We start from the raw sequence: 23,277 nt of genomic DNA on the forward strand, positions 1-23,277 counted from the left end.
TGCTTCAAAATAAAAATTTTAAAAAGGCTAGGGTCTTGTCTCATGGTAAAGCACTCCTGGGTTCAATCACTAGTACCAAAAACAAAAGAAAAAAATCGTTTTTCAGCTATGTGTCCTCAGGCAAGTGTCTAAAATTTTTGACTCTGATTCCTAATCTCTTAACTGGAAATTAATAGATCTCCAATGTCACAGGATAGCTGTAAGAACGCAATTCAATTCAATTCAATTCTAAATATGTCAACATGCTAAACAAAAGGGTGTACTCAAAAATGTTAAAAGTACAATTTTTTTCATTAAATGCACTTTGACTGAATTTTTAATATGCTATACAGTAAATAAAGGAAACAATTACTATTTATACTACACACAACTGCTATTCAGTAATAAATTTTCACATTTACAGCTCTCCAATTAGCATGAAGTTAGAGACTATGCTTTATATCGTCATATTTCCCAAAAGCATGTGGTGCAGCATCACCTTTAAAGCACAGCCAAAAGAAGACTCACTTGACAGCTCACATCCATTCCTGCCTCCAACAGCACCTGTACAACTGCTTTGTGACCGTTGCGAGCAGCAAGATGAAGCGGTGTGTGCTTTCGAGTGTTGCAGCTCATTAAATTAGGGTGTGCACTGATGATCATTTTGACTACTCTAAGTCGTCCATAGAGTGCTGCCAGGTCCAGTGGTGTTTCAAGCTTGCTGTTCCTAATCGTAGGGTCAGTGAGCTCTTCTAGGAGGACAGCAACTACTTCTGAGTGTCCATACTGAGCTGCACAGTGTAGGGCAGTTTCATTTTCATTGTTCTGGTTGGAGCAAAGATACAAAAGACACATTTCCAAAAATCCAATTAGTTATTAAGATCTAAACACACAATTTAAAACCTAAGATATTTTGAAAATGTATATTTAAGACTAGTCTTACTGATTGATTGATTTACTGATGTGCATGCTAGGCAAGCACTATACCACTAAGCTACATCCTCAGCCCTAGATTAACCTATTTTACTAAGTAAATCTAACTGAATTTTATATTTAACAAAAGTATGCATAATTTATTACATAAAAATGTTTTCTATCACTTTAATACAAAAATATCAAACCTTTCCCTGCATCACATCTTGTAATTTCCAAGAATGATAAATGATTTAGTCATGTTGGTCAGTAGCTTGGCCCTGCTGGGCCCAGATAGCCATTGTTCTCTACATCATGCATCACACATCCTTGACATTTGTTAAAAGAGATTAATATAACAATTATAACACATGTGTAATAGACTGGTTTTCCAAAACACAGTTAAGATGGTAAATTCTTGATTATGAAAGATTTATAGAAATGTTTCCCAAAATAAGTTTCATTTTATTTTCCACATTACAAATCACTGCCTCTTATGAAAAAGGAATGAAGACACTCTGGCCCTAAAATATATTATCTTTCTGAAACATAATTACAGAAAAGAGGCAGATCTAGACCCACGCCCAGTCAAGTTATCAGGAGTATCACAGTACTACTGTGCAGCTTATAAATGTTTCTGTTGCTATCAATGAGATTTTCCTAGAAATTTAGCAAGATAAGATAAAAACACTAAACCCAGATGCAAGGCAGATCAACCCTTCAGACCATTTGGACAGATAACATAGTAGAAGGGGTCTGGGTATGTCCAAAGGTGGAAGGGTTGGTCATTCAGGAGAAATATGAACAAGAAACTGTAATCACAAAAATGAATGATCCTAAATGACCATTGACAGAAAGAGCAGCTGCCTTCATCTGAGCCATCATTATAGCTAACATCAGGTACCAGAAACAGTTGCATTTCATGTTTAGTCACTTAATACTTATTATGAAATAGACACTGCTATTACCGTTATTCTCATGTTAAAAATGAAGAAAATAAGGTACTGAGTCATTGAATAATGGGACATTGTTTATACATCCATTTAGTGATGGAAAGAGGCTTGAATCAAGTAACCCAGACCTAATAGAGCTTTTAACCATCACACACACCACCTTCCTCATTAACAACTATCACCACTCCTATTTGCTAAGTGTCTAGAAACTTTATGTATATTGTCTCACTTAACTCTTACAGCAATCTTACAAGACTGGTATTAATAACTCTATTGCATGAATGAGGAAACTAAAATTCAAAAAGTTTACATTACAAGTCAAAGACAGAATCAAGATCTTTGGGTACTTCCATCTGTCAAAATCCAAAACCCATGTTCTTTCCACTATTCCATACTGCTGGTTTATATGTTGCTATGATGTCATAGAAGAAGTGGTGCTAGAATTTAGTGATCTGAAAGCAAAATTTCTACAGATTTTGTCTCAAAAAATACCAACTTAGTAGGCAGTGCCTGTTTAGACAGATGTTACTATCAAAATGAAAGAACAGTGAAGGTTCAAATTAAACACAACTTATTGTTCCAGAAAGTTACTCAGGCTTGTTCTGGATAATAGAAGAATACAGAAAGTAAATTGAGAGTTTAGAGGGAAGATTTGAAAACTTAAGAAGAGTGGTACGTGGAGGGGGCAGAAATACTAAGAAAGGCTTCTTACTACTCTGTTTCTAGTATCTAAAGAGGGCATTTGAAAGTTAAATCCACCAGGGAAAAAAACAGCTCCCTAGAGATAGTGAATGAAAAGCTAAGATCTGATAGATGGGAATCCGGCTGAAGATCTTTCTTCTAGCATTTGTGGAGAATCATTCTTACGTTGGTTTGAATGTGTTATTATAATAATATACTTCCTCACAGAGACCAACAACATAAAAGTTTAAACTCCTTGATTTGTTTTAATCTAGCTAAGTTTTGTAAATCTGATAAGAAAATAAAGCTAATTACTTTATAACATAAAAATATAAAACAGATATATGCCTCCTGACCAATCCAATTTCCCCTTGGTCTGAAAGAGGTTGAATCTCATTTTACCAATTACATTACCTCTTTGAGAACAGAGAAAGATAAATTTTTTTAGTTGTGGATGAACAAAATACCTTTATTTTATTTACTTTTTTATATAGTGCTGAGAATCAAACCCAGTGCCTCGCATGTGCTAGGCAAGTACTCTACCACTGAATGACAACTCCAGCTCCAGAAAGACCTATTATGAAGTAAGAATTCTGAAAGATTTCTACTTTTCCAGAGGCCTTAGCCTAGGAAAACAGAAGAGCAAAATTGAAAATTTTTCTAATAACACCAATTAACACTGTTCAAATCTCAAGAGAAATTATTCAGTCATTTAAGACTTATTCAGGAGAAAATGTTCATAGATTTTTATCCATGATCAACACATACTTGGATTGCTACATAAGTGGTGACCACAACTATGGTATCTTTACAAAGGCATGATTGTATAATACTTGTGTCTACACTCACTAGTGGTCTTTTAAAACCCATCTAATTTGAAATAAATAAGCTGTGATTAAGCACTGATTAATAATTGCTAGTATATCTACAGAGAATATTCTTAACAGGTTTTGAATTTTTTTATAATGAATTGGATGTTCACTGAAAAATTAGGACACTTTCAGACAATGAGTAGCAGAATCAAACTGGCTGAAAAAAAAAAAAAACTATTTACCAAAAGATCTTGCTTACTCATCCCCAAAATCTAACACAATTTGAGTTCAGGTTTCAATAAATGCCAAAAGTAATGTACTTTTGAAATAAGAATCCTCTAGCTTTTGCCCCAATGTCAAAATAAAGGAATACAAAAGGAAAAGCAAAGGTGAAAGGAGTATTAAGAGGAATGTACACAGAACATGTATAACATAAGAAGAAAGCAATGATATTAGAAATCAATTGACAAAAGATAGGAAGGATGTGATACAATCAGGGAAGAGCCCACTTTATTCAAAATTATGTTCCTCTAAATTAACCAGTAATTCTAATGCAGAACAGAAGGGTGAACAGGACCTACATTGAAATGCTAATATGTCACTCATTAGCAACAATAAATCACTTGATCTATCCAAACCTAACTATCTTATTTGTACAATAAAAATATTACCTTCTCTATGAAATTTGCTGTGTGGTTTATTAACCAAAAGATATAACATAAGGAATACTTTGTAAACTATAAATATTAAAATGTGAGATAAAACCATTTTTAAAGGAAGCTGTACAGTGGTCTCCCACCCCATCCATGATTGTCATCTGCAATTTCAGTTACTTGCAGTCAACCAGCATTTGAAAACTTTACATAGAAAATTGCAGAAATAAACAATTCATAAGTTTATAATTGCACACTTTTCTGAGTATTGTGGTAAAATCTTGAGCCATTCCACCCCATCCCTCCCAAGAAGTGAATCATCCCTTTGTACATTGTATCTATATTCTATCTGCTACCTGGCCTCACCTAGCAGACATCTCTGTCATCAGATTAACTGTCATGGTAACACAAAGCTTGTGTTCAAGAAACCCTATTTACTTAGTAAGTGTTGCAAAGGAGACACCCAGATATAAAATATGAAAGGACAGATGAATTCTGGTACTATGTGGCAATGCTGTAGGGCATGCTAGAGAAAAAAAAAACGGTTTGGTATTATGGTTTCAAGCAATCACTAGGGTCTAAGAATGTATCCCCTATGGTAAAGGAATCTACTGGATTAGAAACCAAAGATAAATCCCAGAAATCAGAATGAACCCCTATTATTAGTAATTTCAGTATCATAATACGTTACTGGTTAAGAGTTTGGACTTTGAATCAGAAAAGCTGTGTTAAAATACTGACTGTAGCTCAGTGGCAGAGCGCTTGCCTAGCATGCACAAGGCACTGGGTTCAATCCTCAGCACCACATAAAAATAAACAAATAAAATAAAGGCATTGTGTCCATCTAAAACTACAAAAAAAAATTTAAAAAAATACTGACTGTAGGCAGGTGTGGTAGTCCATGTTCATAATCCCATGGACTATGTAGGTTGGGGCAGAAGGATTGTAAATTCAAGCTAGTCTCAGCATCTTAGCAAGGCCCTAAACAACTTAAGGAGACCCTGTCTCAAAATAAAAACGTAAGAAGGTCTGGGGATGTGGCTCAGTGGTTAAGCAACCCTGGGTTCAATCCCTGGTACAAGAAAATAAAATGAAAATACTGACTTCATTTCTTAGCATCTAAGATACTATGGGTAAGTTACTCCATCTCTTTAAGACTCTATCTCCATATATAGAGTAGGAATGATAATTAATTCTTACCTCATCAGGAGGGTAATATGGATGAAGTACTTTGCACAATGCTTGGCATATAGTAAACACTCTATAACTAAAAGGATTTAGGATGACAACATCAATGTGCTATTGTGGAAGGCCCTGGAGTTCTAGACTCTGTCCAGAGTTCAAGTCTCAGTTTTGGTCACTCAATAATAGGAGGTCTTAAACAAGTTATTTATCTTTACTAAGCCTGATTGCTCATCTATAAAATGGGGATGATAATATCACTCCAAAAGATTCTTGTGAGAATTAATTAAATTACACTTTGCAGATAAAGTGCTTAGAACCATGCTTGGCTTATGTTTCAATAAATGTTGATTGGCATTCTCATTCCTTCCTTCTGTTGCTTAAATTCAAAAAGGTTTATAATTAGCTAGAACATTACTATACCATTCAGAAGGGGAAAAAAGGAATAAAGCTAAAATCAAGTTACTTATAAAAATAAAATTCCACACCAGAAACTTTAAGGAGAAACAGCATGGAGTGGGAGAACTATATCAGCATTATAGACACACACATTACATACACACACACACAAAAAAAAAAAACTCAAAAAATTTGAATTTATTGCCAACAGTGTCTACAACATATAGGAATAGAAGTTAACATATAGGAATAGAAGTTTAAAAAAATAACTTTGAATTCTAATCTCCTTAAAAAGAAATATGTTATGATTGAATTGATCTATTCAATATTACCTGCCCCAAACAAGTGTTTCTCGTTAAAACATACCAATAGTTACCAAATGTTGTTTAAATTTTCAACCTTCAAATGTAAATGAATAATATGTGCTTTTTAATTTAATGTGATTTTAAACATCTTGTTTTTTTTTTAACTAACATCCTCTTATTTAACCTTCGATTGTTTTTCCATTTTATTATTTTAAGTTTGCTCTGCGTCATTCAGACAATTTTAAGAATAACCAGCAGATGGCTCATCCCAGAAATGATCTAACTTATGGTTTTCTCAGGAATAGAATTCTCATAAGTTCCTTTTGGCATGATATGATGATTAATATAGCCATATCTGTAGTTTTTTCCTGACTAGTCCTTCAACACTGCATTTGGTTGAGAAAATATAATTTTTCTTCTCTTTACTGTTTATAGCTAGTATTATATTTTTATTTTTTAGTAAGAATTTCAGTTAAAGGTCTGAAAAGTCTATATCCACTTGAACAAAATGTTAATTGTACTTTATTAGATGTGCCTGCCCTAGAGTAACCTACTTGCATTGATGTTAGACAGCTGCCAACCTTTAGCTTAATGTCATGGTTGTAATTCAATTGTTAGACTACATGCTGGTTTTCAAATATAGTTTTACAAAACAGGAACAGTAGGGGGCATGCAGAGCTCAAGATGTTTGTTATCAAACCGTATTAGGAGACCATATTTCACTTTCTGAAATCTGTGGTATAGCTATTTTAATACTTAGAATGGTATTACTTTTAAAAAATGTACACTATGTGTATAGATAGTATTCTCTCACAAATAATGATTTTACTTGTCAGAATCATACTGCTGCTTTGTGGTATTCTGCTCAACTTACTGTAGGCATATGTGTGTGTTTGTGTGTGTGTGTTTGTGTGTGTGTGTGTGTGTGTGTGTGTGTATACAGAAAATTTCTAACTTAATATGTGACTAGCAACTGTATACACTGAATTTTGCATTTTGATTTTCAAATAGTGTACTTAACTATAAAAATATTATGTAAATGGTAAAGCACTATGCAAATGATAGCTATCATCATTGTTTCAGCATTTAAGATTTTATTAAGGAACACTCTAATTCTCATTACATATGTGAATGCTGATCTATCTTTAAATATTCAACAGCTATAAAATGGATGATTATATAAGGCAGGCAACTACTTCCTTTATGTGGGATATTCTTGTTAACAAAATAAATTCATAAATGCCCAACTTAGTGCCTATGCATCCAAATGCCAAAGAATTTTTCAAATTTCTCCTGTAGGAAATGCAGCAGTGGAAAGTTTTGGCTGTGTAAAGATAAAAATATCAATTTTTCAATATGACTGCCTTTGCAAAACTCTAGAGTAAATTACAGCATGAGCAAACATATGACAAGTGCACCTGTTCATTGACTCTGGAATGTGATGGTCCATGATGAATAAGAATCTTCACAATTTCCACATCTCCTTTCCAGGCAGCCAGATGAATAGGAAAATAACCTTTGTTGTCTGCCACATTTGTTGATGCCTCATACTGAAGTAGTTTGAGAACTATGTCCCTAAGAAGGAACAAAAATACCAATAAGAGCACAAAAGAAAATACTGCTGAACAACACAGATTTTATTAGATAATTAATGAAAGTTTATTGAATAATTATTAGATAATTAATGAAAGTATAATAAAGTATATTAATGAAAGTATATTGAGCACCATGCAAAGTGCTAAAACATAATGTTGAGTTTAAGAGTTTGCCTATTCAACATGCTATTTTACTTACCTAGAAAACAACCACTGCCACATATGTGGTGCACACAATTAAACTAGGTTTTAGTATTTTTCAGTGCTGGGGATCAAACCAGGGCCTTGTGTATGCTAGATAAGTGCTCTATCACTGAGCTAAGTCCCCAGCCCCAAGAAAACTACTTAATAGAATTTGGGCATAATATATCCTATCTCATTAACCAAATGAGTTAAGTGAAATTTTTAAAATGATACTTCCTTCCATTATTTTTAAAAGGTCTTTCCAGATATCCCATATTTGAGATTTAGCTCAGAAAAACAGTTACCATAACACCGAGATACATTAAGGGAACTTATATATCATGCTACAGAGAACTGGAATAAGTGATTTAAGACAAAAATAAAAGAAAAAGAGACAAGTAGGTAAAAGGCCCAACAAATTAGATACAGTACTAGCTCAGGTTTAAAAAAATTAATAACTTTTCAGTCAGGGTATACAACATACTTTGAATGTGTGATGTTCCCACTTTAGTATTCCCCTTTCTTCTCTAAGCACAAGAAATGATTTCTAGAGGAAAATTCATTTGAGAGATCAGTTCCACCACTGCCGTAATTTCAACACACAATATAATCAACTATAGGATTTTGTACTCAATCCCCACCTGGTTCTTTAAAAATCTTGAAATAAATACTCAATTTCATGAAGAATTGGTTGATAATTATTAGTATACCTTACATTGACCATTGTGTAAAACATTCAACAGCAGTAATCCTAAACATATACTGTATTTTTGTTTGAATGCATTTAAGAAGCAAATTCTAAAAATTCACTAAGCAAAATCTTAGACACACACACATATAAATACAGATAGACATAATATACAATTACATTATATACTAAAGTTATTTCTGATATAACAAATCACCAATGGAGAAAGTAAATGTAAAAAAACTAAATTTAATTTTTTCATACAGACTCTACAAGATACAAATCAGAAAAGTTGAAGGAAGTTTGAATAAAAGCTAGGTTAGAACTCTGGTAGCTCCAAAGAAAAAATTCACATGATAAAATACAAAGTACTAGCAAATGGTAAAAACACTATCCAAATAATCTGGCCTAAACATTGGACTTAGATGCTATATGTATGAAATCATAATAAAGGAACAGTGGATATGTTACTAGAAATATTTAGAAGGTTCCAAGGAGTCTATTTTTCTAATATTAAGATTTCTGAGAATTAAGAAATAAACTTTATCTTAGCATGGCTTTCTTAAAACCCAGTATTATTTTATAGGCTCTAAACTTAGAAGGCTTAGATTTGAGTCCCAGCTATGTAAACTACCTAATGTTGAAAAACTTATTTAGTCTCACTTTTTCTTTTCTGTATAAGATATTGTAGAATATCTACTATTCAAGACCAGTAAGAATATTAAATTACACAAGTCACTTGATAAATAGTAAAACACTATGTAACTATTAGTACTCATCTCAAGTAAAAATAAAATCCTTCAGAAGTGAAAAATGCTTATAGAAAATCACCTTTAAAAAAAGAGAATCTGAAAACCAGAAGGAAACTTGAAGACCATCCAATTCACGTGGTTCTTCTCATTTCTCTTCCACACAAGAGTTGTTATATAAGGTCTCCCATTCTGAGATAAATAAATACCTATAATGCAGTAATGACGATTCAATCAAAACTTATGAATATCAAAAGCAGCTAAAACCCAGAGGATCTGGCTTGAAGTCCCAACTTTCTACTACTTGGTTACTGCGAGCAAATAAAATAACCTCTATCTCTCCTTCAGCTATTGCTAATATAAAATTTAGAGTTAATATCTTGTTGCCAGTCTCAAAGGGTTATGATAATTAAATGAGAAAAATAAGACTGTAAAATTAAATACAATCAAAAGCTATTACTATAGCAAGTTATTGCAATGTTGAATAATTCCAGTAATTTTTTAAATAGAAATATTTCGGCATTTAAAAGGTCAAACAGTACTCAAGGAAACTAATCAAACTAAATATATGTGGATCTAAAAGGGAGAATTTATCCTACCACAATACAGACTTCCCCAAATTATTGTTAAAGACAACTGTCAGAATTTCTTATTGTCTTAAGAAAATAAAATAAAATTTTTGAAACTTCCATACAGTATTTACTTTTGCTGTATTTTACTTTTACTTACTAGATAAAGTTTGAGCATGCCCCCACAGGGTTCATTGTTAAAATTTAATCCCCGCTGAGGCATTAAGGTGGAAACCTAATATAACTATGGTAGTTAGAGATGGAGCCTTTGGAAAGTGGTTAAGGTTAGATAACACCATCAGGGTAGAAGAATCTCCATGACTGAATCCTGGTGGCTTTATGAAATAACACCAGAAGAGAGACACAGACCCACACAACTACATCCTGTCTCTTGCCATGTGGTGGTACCCCATACCACCCTGGGTCTCTACCAACAAGACAGTCATGACCAGATGCAAGACCTGACTCTGGACTAGAATTAAAAGCTAAATAAACCTATTTTCTTTATAAAGTTACCCAGCCTTGAGAACTTCACTATAATAATGCAAAACAGAATAATACAACTTTCAAAGGGTAAAGAGAAAAAAAACATGGAATCATCAACTCTATCTCCTTTTACTCTGATTCAAACCATTCAGAATTTCATTTGTTCTTTGGCTCAAATTTTATTGATATTTTTAATAATATATGTGATGTGAAATTATTATTCTTTATCAGGAATATATGATGTAGTAAAAATTGCCAATTTAAAAAACTGTTTTAGTTACTGATCACTTATACTGTATAGTATTACCACTAATATCTATATCAGAAAAGGGTACTCTGTATGTTTATAAAACTGCCTTTGGCAAACAATAAGATCCTAACTAAATACTATATTTTAAGTTTTTTAATGTATTTATTTTATTAAATGTTTTATTAGATTTATTTTTAAATTTGAATTTTTTAAATTTTTATTTGATTTGAGTTTTATGTCTTATTTAGTAATATCAACAAATGAACTGGTTGAGCTCAGATTTCTAGTGTGAAAATATAATTGTGAAATATAACTATATATGATCAAGTACATGCCTATCAGTTTTACCAAATCATAAATATAATCAATAAATAGTCATTCATCTTTCTTATGCATAAGTAGTATGAATTAAATCAATTTTTTTATCCAGTTTCATTAAGAACAAATTAAATTTCAGGTACTTTCTATAATATATAAATTAGAAGGGTATACAGTATTAGAATACTAATTCAGTATTATTGTTTTTTTTATTTTTATTGGTAAACTTCATATATTATTCAGAGGTATCAACAAATGAATATGTTAATTATACTTTGTTACTTGGCATGAAATACTATACTGATTGATGTCTGCAATATAATCCCTAAAATCTTAAACATACACTAGCAATTTTTCTTATATCCAGCATTTGAAAAAAAAGCAAATGCTCTAGGGGAATAGCTCAATGGTAGAGTTCATGCTTGGCATGTATGAAGCCATGGGTTCAATCCCCAGCAGATACACCCATGAAATGTTTTAACATTCTAATGTAAATGTGATAGGACCACAGGAAAAATAATTCCATTTCCCAGGAGCAAAAAAAATCAAATTAAATAATAATAATACAATTTAAATAATTTCAATATTTTATAGCTTTTTAAATTAATATATGTAAATTCTGTGGGAAACTGAAATTCTAAAAGTATTGATTTAACTTCTATATTTAATTTGCATTTATTTTCTTATAGCTATCAATACATTTCTGATTAATATGAAATGTCTTTCAAGAAGTTCTCTAAGAGTACTAAACAAAATTAAATTAATTGGGAAGTTCAATAATCAAATTTCTTTGCCTCAATAGCAAAATTCCCTGTATTTAAATCACAAATAAATACTTGTTGGGAAACTACAAGGAACTTCAAAACAAATGCAAATCATCTTCATATGGAGGAAGGTTAGCCAATTGCTATTCAGAAGATAATTAAGGGATTCTCATTTGTAGTAGAAATACTTGAAACGATGAGTCTTCCATATTTTAAAGAAAAAACTGATATGTCTCTATACTATCTATCAAAATAACTTTTTCTAACATTTGATGATAATAACTTTCTAATCTATACTATAAATAACCCAGGAATCACCAATAGAGTACATTTCCTATTGTATCCAGATCTGGTTACTTAAAGACAAATTAGCCAATATGAAATAATGCATTTCAGGTACAAATTGCTGCTCCATATGTGGATTAACTAGTGTGGAGAAACAAGGACTCTCAATAAAATGTACAAAATAGGAAGAACTGGGTTTAATTTACAGTAGGAAGGCCTTAAATTATATGTTGGGGGCAGGAGGAAAACCAGTAATTCAGAAGAAAAACCCACACTGCCTCTAACATTCATTCCTTCCAGCTCTGATTCCAAGAACTTTAGCCTAGAAATTATAATGTTTATGGAAGCATTGTAGAGCTCAGGGATACAAAGGTCAACAGTAACAAACATGAAAATTAATGTGTTTCTATGTTGTCTGCTAAGGTTTACTTGGAAAGAATACAACATAATCAAATACTAATTACTAATACTAAGTGAGAAAAGCAAAGGCAAAGAATAGAAATATCATCCTTCTCTGTCTCTGATGACATTTTTTTCCTCCTTCATATATCTTTTTTTACTTAAGCCAATATTAAAACTAGCATTCCACGTGAACAAGTATGTTCCCTTGATGATAAGGGAAAGTAATCCAGAAATACATTATGTGATACAGAAAATTCACACACAAAGGACAGCTAATGTAAAGTATGAGTAAAAGCCTTGACTTTCGTAAGCAGCACTTAGGTTACAAATATAGCTCCTCCCCTTACTATATAAGTGGCTACTATGTCACTTATCCAAAAATGACCTTGTTTCTCCATCTATAAAATGTGGGAGGTGAGTGGGATCAGGCAGAATAAATTATATCTACTTGTAAAAATCCACAAATAATTTAAATATGCAAAATCAAGAAACATATGCTATACATTAAAATTCAAATTTCAGAATTATAGCATCATAACAGATAACTTTGCCACAAGTAATACACAATACAGAATATCAAAAAATGTTATAATTGCATGGAAAAATGATGAATATATAGTGAATGTATTCAATACATTGAACTGAGGCCTAGAAATATTAAGAAAATGGGTTAAGGTCATACAACTAACAGAGGGAGATAAAATTAGAATTTTCCTGCTTTTTCCAATGCCTATAGGATAATGCTAAGTAAAATCTTATATATTAAAAAGAAAGGTAAAGAAAATCTTCAGAGGAATATCTGTAATAAAAAGGATCTTAAAAGATAGCTGGTCAAATTTCCAATCTCTTCATGATATTCTTTTTTTAATATTTATTTTTTAGTTGTAGTTGGACACATTACCCTTATTTATTTATTTTTATGTGATGCTGATGATCCAACCCAGGGCCTCACACGTGCTAGGTGAGTATTCTACCGCAGAGCCACAACCCCAGCCCTCTTTATGATATTATTTTTTTTTAATCATACTCTTTTTTTTTTGAGAGAGAGAATTTTTTTAATATTTATTTTTTTGTTTTCGGTGGACACAACATCTTTGTTTTGTATGTGGTGCTGAGGATCGAACCCAGGCAGCACGCATGCCAGGCGAGTGCGCTACCGCTTGAGCCACATCCCCAGCCCTATGATATTCTTAATGATTGCTATTCAGTTCCCTTAAATTATCTTCACTTTCTACATTACTAATAGAAAAAAAATGCAATGAGGAAAAAAAAACATATCTCAATGGCTAGAATTTCATTTGGCTATCATGTACAAATCAATAATGTTTCCTAAACACTTCACTGAAATTCCATTTTGGGAAAATAATGTTTTGAGAAGTGCTTATAATACCAATCTGAGAAAGAACAAGAAAAGTAGTAGAGTTCAAGTGATCAGGCCCAAGATACCCTGCTAATTATATTTGATAGAGTTGATCTTCCTAAGTAGAATTAAGAAATATGGTACTACCTGAATCCACAATTAAGATAGCCAGCCAAGGAAGCCATCAGTAATCTGCCTTTGGCAAATTTAATTTGTCTTTGTTCCTGTTGACCCAGGTACAAAGAATAATAAATAATAATTTTCTCTTAAAAGAGTTAGATATGTAGACACATTTTCCATTTTACAGAAGGTTGAAAAAAAAAAAGACCCAGCTCCATACCTTGCCTCCCAAACATTCTAAGTCAGATGGTATAAGATAACATAATATTAAAAGGGAGTGGATGAAAAGAAATTTATTTTGGGAATTCCAATACTCATCCAAATAAAAAACATTAAGTTTATAATATTTTATTAAATAGCTGATTCTTTAAACACACTGATAATGTTATATTTACTCACTAAGTGTAAAGAATAAAATTTCATGATAATAAATCATGACCAAAAAAAAGTATATTTCTTGCAGTGAGGAGTTTTATGACCATTAAGCTTAAAATTAAGTAAAACTAAGTTATTTGTGTCTTAAATCACAGAATAAAACAAATGTTCTAGGATGGAAAACAAAAACTAACTACATTTTTAAAGCAGTAATTACCACATTCAAAACACTAAAGAGAAAAACAATAATCCAGATCTCAGAAAAATAACTTGGATCATTCGTGAAAAGGAAAAATAGGGAGGAGGGATAAATACATTAAGAGGGACATTTTTCTTCTAGTGGAAATGAAAGGAAAATCTGAATTATTCAGAAGACTAAACCATTAGGTTACCTAGCTAAAATACTGCATATAACGTGGTGCTCATAGTTACACATTCCTTCATTCCCCAAATATACTATCACATTATTTGAAACATAATTCCATAAGTTTAAAAAAGTTTAGATTTGAGAAGTTTAAAACCAGAAAGATTATCATTGGTGACAAAGAGAAAGCATTTAAGAAAACATGAAGGATTTTTAAAGTGAAAAAAATCACTAGAAATATAAGAGCTTATAAGAGAAGGAATCTATTAAGATTTCCCTCCTAGTGAATATTTGGTGGGTGAGTACAGATAGATACCAAAAGAGACAGGAGGGTCCATGTTTGTATAAATATATCAAATATATACTGTCATGCATAACTAAAAAGAAGAATTAATTTTTTTAAATTTTTAAATAAACTAAATGGAGCTTCCAGGGGGGGAAAAAAGAGGTAGAAAGGTGTTATCAAGTGGTTTTATCCTTTTCTTTCCCCAAAGCTACAATGAATAATATGGTTATGTCACTTCTTCCATTCTCCCTACATGATATTTAACTATTTCAGCATTTCTTTCATTTTATACTGTGCACACAATCATTCTCAACAACATTCCTACCAAGTTTAACTTGTCATCTGGTGCCTCTCCAAATTCGCCTAACAGTGGACTCATGACAGTACAGAAAGACACCATCAGATGTAATTAACTTCATTACATGTAACTAAATACCCAGGATTCCAGTCCAAATAAGTGACACTTACTTATGTCCATTTAAGGCTGCATGGTGTAAAGCAGTGTAACCGGAACTGTCAGTGCAGTTCACATTGGGGCCTCTCCAGATGCTGCAAATAAAGCACAAGCGCAGAGTTAACAGTTAAGCAGAATCGTGCTTTGAAAAACAAAAAGAAGCCTGATAGTTTCACAGTCAGCATCATGTTGTATATGAAAATTTTAGTCACATAGAAAATGATTGCCTATTTCATGTTTCTTCTCAAAATAACTTCATTTGTTTGATTCAGGGAAATTAATAGGAAATATAACTATTCTGGAAATTATTAGTGAATGTGTGCTCACTGCCATGCATTGAAGTTTGGATACAAAAATTCCCTATTACTTTCTACTATTATTCATATATTATGTTCAGATACTATAATCTCTACCAATGAATAAAGATTTATGACACCTGCCTCCTCCTCATTAACATACTCATTCTGATTTATGTAAGTTATAACATATTTTTGCATTATGGGAAGAACATAAACTCTTCTTGCTGTTCTACTGCTACCAAGAAAATATATTCAATATTTCACACTTAAAAATAAAACTGAAGATATGGACTATTATAAACCATAAGATGATCCCATCAATTTTGCAGTTATCATTGATTCTGCTACATGATATATTCTGGAGATAGCATGTAACTATATAAAAGAGTCCATTTTATTCTTGGTCACTATAATTAAAGAAATTATTTTTAGCTTTTGGAAAAATAAGGCATTAAAAGTTACTTCTCTAAAGCAGACAAAATATGACTAATGTTTATGATACTAAAATTATCCAAGATACTATCAAATGACAAAAATTCACAAAATATTTATTGCACATCAATTGTTGGTCACATATTAAGATAGGCACTGAGAGCATAAAGAAGCTCAAAGTCCTTCTTTATAAGAATATAGTCTGATGGAGAAGACAGACATTAAACTAATAACTAAAAAGTACTAAGATAATTAAAGGGCCAAAAAGCACACAAGCCCAACTCTGAGAAGTGAATGAATAGCTATCCCAAATAAGAAATCATAAGAGAATTAAACTAAGGTAGAACAATGAGAATGAGTAGACTGTTAAGACTCAATTAAAAAAAAAGAATCAATAAGACAAGAGGTTGAGGGGAGCAATGGTCCAAAATGACTCAGACTTCAGGCTTTGTTGACTAAAAGGAAAAGGAAAATATTATCTAAAATGTGAAATGGAAAAAAAAGAAGCAGATTTTCTGGTAACAGGACAATGAAGGAGGAAACAATGACTCTTATTTTGGAGACATTAAATTTTTACTATCTGACATAATAATAAAATTAAGGATTTCCAGAAGGCTATGAAAGTATACAGTAATTAGAAATATGGTTTTCAAGTTACACTACCTGAGTTCAAAATCTGTCCCAGTTACTTGTTGGAAGTAGCCCAGGAATAAAGAACAAACCCTCTCTGAAACTCAGTTCCTCATTGCAAAATGGAGATAATAATTACAAATTATATTATTACCTTATAGTGTTGTTTTCAGGAACAAATGAATCAATATCTACAAAGCTCATAGTGAAGTACTAGAACACAATACTAGCATGTATTATTAAAATGTAAATAGTTAAAATGTAAAAGCATAGAAAAACCAAACAGGAATCAAAACAAAGCTGAATGGCTGGACAGAGAGTGTAGTTTAGTGGTGGAGTGCTTAGTTAGCATGGGCAAGGGCCAAAGGAGGGAGGGAGAGAGCAAAGTAGGGAGCAATGAAGGGAAAAAGGAAAAAAGCAGAATAATTTTAGTAATATTAAACAAACTAGATTCAGAGCAAAGCTATTACATGGGGGTAGAGAGGATCATTTCATAAATGGGCAAAAATATTAAAACAATAAAATAATCCAAACATTTTTGGCATACAGTAAAACTTCAAAACAATGAATCATGCAGGCATGGTAGCCCACATCTGTAATCCTCATGGCTTGGTAGGCTAAGGCAGAAGGATGCAAGTTCAAAGCCAACTTTCACAACTTAGAGAAGCCCAAAGCAACTCAGCAAAACTCTTGTCTCTAAATAAAATATTAAAAAGAGCTGGAGGGCTGGGGTTGTGGCTCAGTGGTAGAGAACTTGTCTCACCTGTGTGGGGAACTGGGTTCAATCCTCAGCACCACAAAGATAAATAAAAGATATTGTGCCATCTACATCAACATCTGGGGATATGGCCCAGTGCTTAAGCACCCTTGGGTTCCATCCCTGGTATCCAAAATAAAAGAAAAAATATATAAATATATATATATATATATATATATATGTGTGTGTGTGTGTGTGTGTGTGTGTGTGTGTGTGTATACACACACACACACACACACATATATGAATCAAACTGATAAACTGCCAATATCCACATATATTTTAAGATTCAAATATCTCCTCTCTAAATAATTGACAAAACAAGTAAACAGAAAAATCAACAATGGAATATAAGGCTTGAATAAATACTATCAACCAATTTGACCTAACTGAAATGTATTCAACACTGTACAGTTTAGATATGTTGTCCCCCAGAAAGCTCAAGTGTGAGACAATGCAAGAAGGTTTGGAGGAGAAATGATTGGGCCATAGCCTTAACCTAATCAGTGAATTGATCCAGATGGGATTAACTGAGTGGTAACTGGAGGCAGGTGGGGTATGGCTGGAGAAAGTGGTTCATTAGGGGCATGAATATGGAATATATATTTTGTATCTGGTGAGTGGAGTCTGCTTTCTGATCACCATGTGAGCTACTTCCCTCTGCCACAATGCCACCATGATGTTTCACCTCACCTTGTGCCCCAAGGAATGGAGAGGGCCTTCTATGGACTAAAACCTCTGAAACTATGAGCCATCAAATGAACTTTTCCTCCTCTAAAATTGTTCTGGTCTGATCCTTTAATCACAGCAGTGAAAAAGCTGACTAAAACAAAAACTGTACCAATAACAGCAGAATACACATTCTTTCAAAAAAACTCAGGACATCTACCAAAATATAGCATTTTGTAGATCATAAAACAAGTCCCAATACATTTAAAATCATTAAAATCACATAAAATACTCTGACTCCAGGGGAATTAAATTAGAAATAAGTAACTAATTAGAAATCATCAATATTGGAAACTAAACATAAGTCAAAGAAGATATCAAAAATAAAAATAAAAAAAATATTTTGAACTAAAAGAAAGTAAATACAATATATCAAAACTTTTGGGGCTGGAGTTGCACCTTAGCGGTAGAGCCTAGCACATGTGGGATTCAATCCTCAGCACCACATAAAAACAAATAAATAAACAATAAAAATATTGTGCCCATGTACAACTAAAAATTTTTTTAAAGCACTCTTTAGATGGACCTAAAGCAGTCTCTAAAACTAGAATGACAAATATTAGATCAGAAGAAACATCTTAAATCAGTAAACTTAGCTCCCACTTTAAGAACAGAAAAAGAATTAATCCCTGTTAAACAAAATTAAGAAAAGTATAAAAAGTACCAGAGTAGAAATTAAGAAATGAAAAACAGGAGCTAGGCATGGTGGTTCACACCTGTAATGCCAGCAACTCAGAAAGGCAGCTTCAGCAAATTAGTAAAGCCCTATGCAAATTAGCAAGAACCAGTCTCAAAATAAAAAATAAAAGGACTGGGGATGCATCTCAATGGTCAAGTGCCCTTGGTTCAATCCCCAGTACCAAAAAAAAAAAAAAAAAAAAACAGAGAAAAACAATAAAATAAACAAAAGACTCTTTTAAACATTCTATTAAAAAAATCAATAAATCTATAACAAAACTAATCAAGAAAAATTTATTGAAGGCATACATTGACCAACATCAAGAAGAAGGGAATAATATTATAATATACTCTACAGATATTAAATGGATAGCAGAATATTATTAAAATACCAATAAACAGGAAAACACATGCAATGAAAAAGTTCCTTGAAAGATACAAGATACTGCCCAAACTCACTTAAAAAGAAATAGATAACCTGCATAGCCCTAAATCTATTAAAGAATGTGAACTTGTACTTAAAAATAATCTCCACTGTTAAAACTGGATTTGGAATGTCCCTCAAAGGCTCATATGTAGAAGGCTTAGTCCCCAGTGCACCAATGTTTGAAGTGGAGATGGAGATTTGGGGAAGTGATTGGATCATGAGGGCTCTGATTACATCAGTAATTTAATCCTCTGGGGTATTTGAAATTGAATGGACTATTGAGAAATGGTAGAAACTATGTGAGAGAGAGAGAACTATATTTTATATTCTACCCAATCCTCTTTATGTTTCCCAGCTGTAATGAGGTGAGCAGCTTTCCTCTACTATACCCTTATGCCATGATATTGTGCCTGGCCTCAGGCCCAAAACAATGATGAAGTCACCTGCCAGATACACCCACAAAGCAAAATAAAATTTCCCAGGAAGAGCTGGCTTCAATAGGGAATTCTGACACATGTGTAAAAGGAAATAACACCAAATTCATTCCAACATATTGAAGAGACATAAAGACTGCCTGACCCACAAGGTCTGTATTCCATGAGGCCAAAAATATTCCAAGTGAACAATAGACCAATAAATCACATATGAACAGAGGTGTAAAAATTCTTAAAATATAGCAAATTAAATTCAACAATATATAAAGATAATACTAGACACTAGCCCACAGGGGATCCAGGTACATAGTAGGCCCTGATCCACCACTCCACCAGCAGGGCAGACACTTGCCAGAGCCTAGCCTCTGGTGCAGGATCGCCCCTTCAGTCCAGCAGACTACCTGGAGCTGAGACCCAGCCAGACAGCCCACACCAGCCCGCATGGGACCCAGGCTCACAATAGGCCCTGGTCTACCCCTCCTCCACCAGCAGGGCAGACACCTGCCAGAACCTAGTCTCTGGCACAGGACCGCCCCTTCGGGAGTCAGGCCTGGCCCAGATCTGTCCACACTGACTTACACAGGACCCAGGTCCAGAGTAGGTCCCAGTTCACCTCCCACACACCTGGGAGCCTAAGCCTAACCCACTTCCATCTTGGAACACTGCAGTCATCACCAAAGCCTTCCCCACCCAGTAGCCCCTAACTTTTTGAAAACAGCTGCATCTCACAGCAGGCATCCTGAAGGGAGTGTGAGGCCCAGTCTTGCAGCCCCATCTTTGTAAGACATTGCTTCCATCTTGAGGCACCTTAACTATTATCTCAAGTTACCTCTGCTATTGCCACCACCAACCTTAGATGCAGTAGTATATACTGAGGGACACTGGCAGGGTCTGGAAGCCAACATCAAGGTGAGGTACAGACAATCTGCATGGGTACTATAAGAATATAGGGAAGAAACTGTAATATTTCAGATTCACACTGCAAGAAAGAAAGACACATAGACATCATGAGAAAACAAGGGAGGAAAGTGCCCCAAATAAACCAGGATACTATAATAACAGAACCCAAGGACAGGGAAGTTGATGAAATGTCAGAGGAAGAATTCAGAAGATTCATAAATAAAATGATCTGTGAATTAAAGAATGACCTAAATGAGCAAATACGGGCAAAAACTGATCACTCCAACAAAGCAATAAGAGAGCAAATATAGGTAGCAAAAGATTACTTCAAGAGAGAGATAGAGACTCTGGGGGAAAAAATGCCAAATGCTTTCTTTTTTTAAATATTTTTTTTAATTGTTGATGGACTTTATTGTCTTTATTTTTATGCGGTGCTGAGAATCGAACCCAGTGTCTCATGCATTCTAGGCGAGCACACTACCACTAAGCCACAATTCCAGCCCCACCAAATGCTTTCTTTGATATAAGGAGGCTGATCCATGGGGTAGGGAGAGAGGGCATAAGAGGAATAGACATGCTTTCCCCTTAAGAACAAAAACAAGGCAAGGATTTCTGTTCTCACTACTTCTATCCACCAATGAACTGGTGGTCCCAGCAAATGTACTGACTAGAAAATGCAATGACAAGAAAGAGAAATAAAAGCTATCAAGGTTATGTGGAAAGAAAAAAAAAATTATTGTAAGGCAAAATAACCAAATCCCATGGAATCTACACAAAACCTACCAAAACTTAACATAATTATGCGATCCTGTGTGAGAACTCTCAGACTATCTTTACTTCACTTCCATAAGTCTAAATTTAATTCAAAATAAAATGGTTTTTAAAAGTAAACCTTACTCCAAAAAAAGCAACAAAATAAAGTGTATTTAGTCAAGTTGCAATAAACAACTTAATATATAAACATTAACTATATTTCAATACACTAGTAAAAAACAGAAATTAAAACTTCTTAAAAATACTAGCCAGTTACCAAAAAAAATATCATTTCATAAAAAAATTAAATGCTTAGGAATAAATTTGACAAGAGATGTGCAAACATATACAATGAAAACTACAAAATATTGCTGAAAAAATTTTAAAAGGGCCTAAAAATGGTGAGATATGCCAAATTGATCAGTCACAAGATGCAACTTTCAACAAATTGATATTTGGATTCAATGAAATCAAATCAAAATCCCAATAGCTGTTTTATAAACTAACTAGTTTTAAAATTCATATGGAAATGCAAAGAACTTAAAATAGTCAAAGTAGCATTGAAAAGAGAAACAAAGTTTGAGATTTATACTATCTGGTTTCAAAACTACAAGAAAGCTATAGTAAAGAAAATCTCATAGTTTCGTAGTTGGAGTAAAGACAGATTAATGGATCAGAAAGGAAGAATACAGTGTTTAGCTAGATGGACAGATCCATCTTGTGCTCTCAGATTAGAAGAATTAATATTGTTAAACTACCCATACAACACAAAGCACTATAAAGATTCACTACAATCTCTATCAAAATCCCAATGGCATTCTCCACAGAAATAGAAAAAAATTCTAAAATTTATGGAAATCATAAAAGATAGTTAAAAAGCCGAAACAATTCTGAGAAAGGAAAATACAGTTGGATATATCACACTTCAAGATTTAGAAGTTTATATCAAAGCTAAGTAATCAAACAGTATGATACGGCATGAAAACATACACATTACCAGTGAAACAGAATAGATAGCACAGAATAAACCCAAGCCTGTATGGAAAACAAACTTTTGAGAAGGATACCAAGAAGACAAAATGGGGAAAAGATATTCTCTTCAATAAATGGTAGCAGGAAAACTGGATTTATACATACAAAAGAATGAAATTTGATCCTTATCTTTCACAAAACCTAAAAATCAACTCAAAATGGATTAACAAAAAAAAAAAAACATAAATAGGACTCAGAAACTTTAAAAAATTTTAAAAGAAAAAATAGTTGGGAAGTTTTTAGACACTGGCCTTGGCAATAATTGGGTATTCCACCAAATGCTTAAGCCACAAAAACAAATAGATGGTATTATATCAAAAAATCTTCTAAAAAAGCAAAGGTAACAATAAACGAAATAGCAGCCTGTGGATTAGGGAAACAAAATATCTACAAATTACATATCTGAAAAGGGGTGAATATCTAAAATTTATGAAGAAATCATAGAACTCAAAAGCAGCAAAACAATCCAACTCAAAAATAAAAAGATGTGTTATCAGAGGGTATAAATAATAAATAGATATGTAGGATGAACAACTCTAGAAATCTAATTTACAATATGAGGACTATTGGTAATAAAACTGTACTATATGAGATTCAAGCTAAATGAATAGATTTTAGCTGCTCTTTCTACAAAGAAAAAAAAAGATAACTGAGATGATGGGCATATTCATTTGCTTTACTATAGTAACTTTTGTTTTTTACCAACTATATGAATCCCATAGAATAATGTTGTGTACCTTAAATATACACAATAGAATTTCTTTCTTTCTTCTTCCTTCCTCCCTCACCTCATCCCACTCTCTCCGTAGACAGGGTCTTGCTATATTGCTCAGGCTGGCCTGGAACTCACCATCCTCCTACCTTAGCCTCTCAAGTAAAAGGGATAACAGGTTTGCTCTACCCCACCCAGCTAAAATTTCTTCTAAAAAAAAATCACAATAAGATACTACAACATATCTATCAGAATTATATCATTAAAACAATTTCACATACATCTGTCAATAGGGGTGTAAATCAAATAGAATACATACACAGCTGGTAGACATGTAAACTAGTACCACCACTTTGGAAATAATTTGGCA

The 23,277-nt window shown here is 33.0% G+C and overlaps 1 protein-coding gene across 6 annotated transcripts in view; it reads right to left on the reverse strand.

The window, feature by feature from the left end:
- The window catches only part of Anks1b (ankyrin repeat and sterile alpha motif domain containing 1B), a 1,098,518-nt gene that overhangs the window by 909,105 nt on the left and 166,136 nt on the right, over nt 1-23,277 (reverse strand). For all 6 annotated transcript variants that reach the window (XM_076854981.2, XM_076854978.2, XM_076854982.2 and 3 more), the window contains exons 2-4: nt 15,139-15,219; nt 7,295-7,451; nt 508-804 (exon numbers count right to left, since the gene is read on the reverse strand). In XM_076854981.2, coding sequence (XP_076711096.2) covers nt 508-804; nt 7,295-7,451; nt 15,139-15,219 — 535 coding nt within the window. The remainder of the gene's footprint in view (nt 1-507; nt 805-7,294; nt 7,452-15,138; nt 15,220-23,277) is intronic.

The sequence above is a fragment of the Callospermophilus lateralis genome, chromosome 4, assembly GCF_048772815.1.
Source record: "Callospermophilus lateralis isolate mCalLat2 chromosome 4, mCalLat2.hap1, whole genome shotgun sequence".
Taxonomy (NCBI): domain Eukaryota; kingdom Metazoa; phylum Chordata; class Mammalia; order Rodentia; family Sciuridae; genus Callospermophilus; species Callospermophilus lateralis.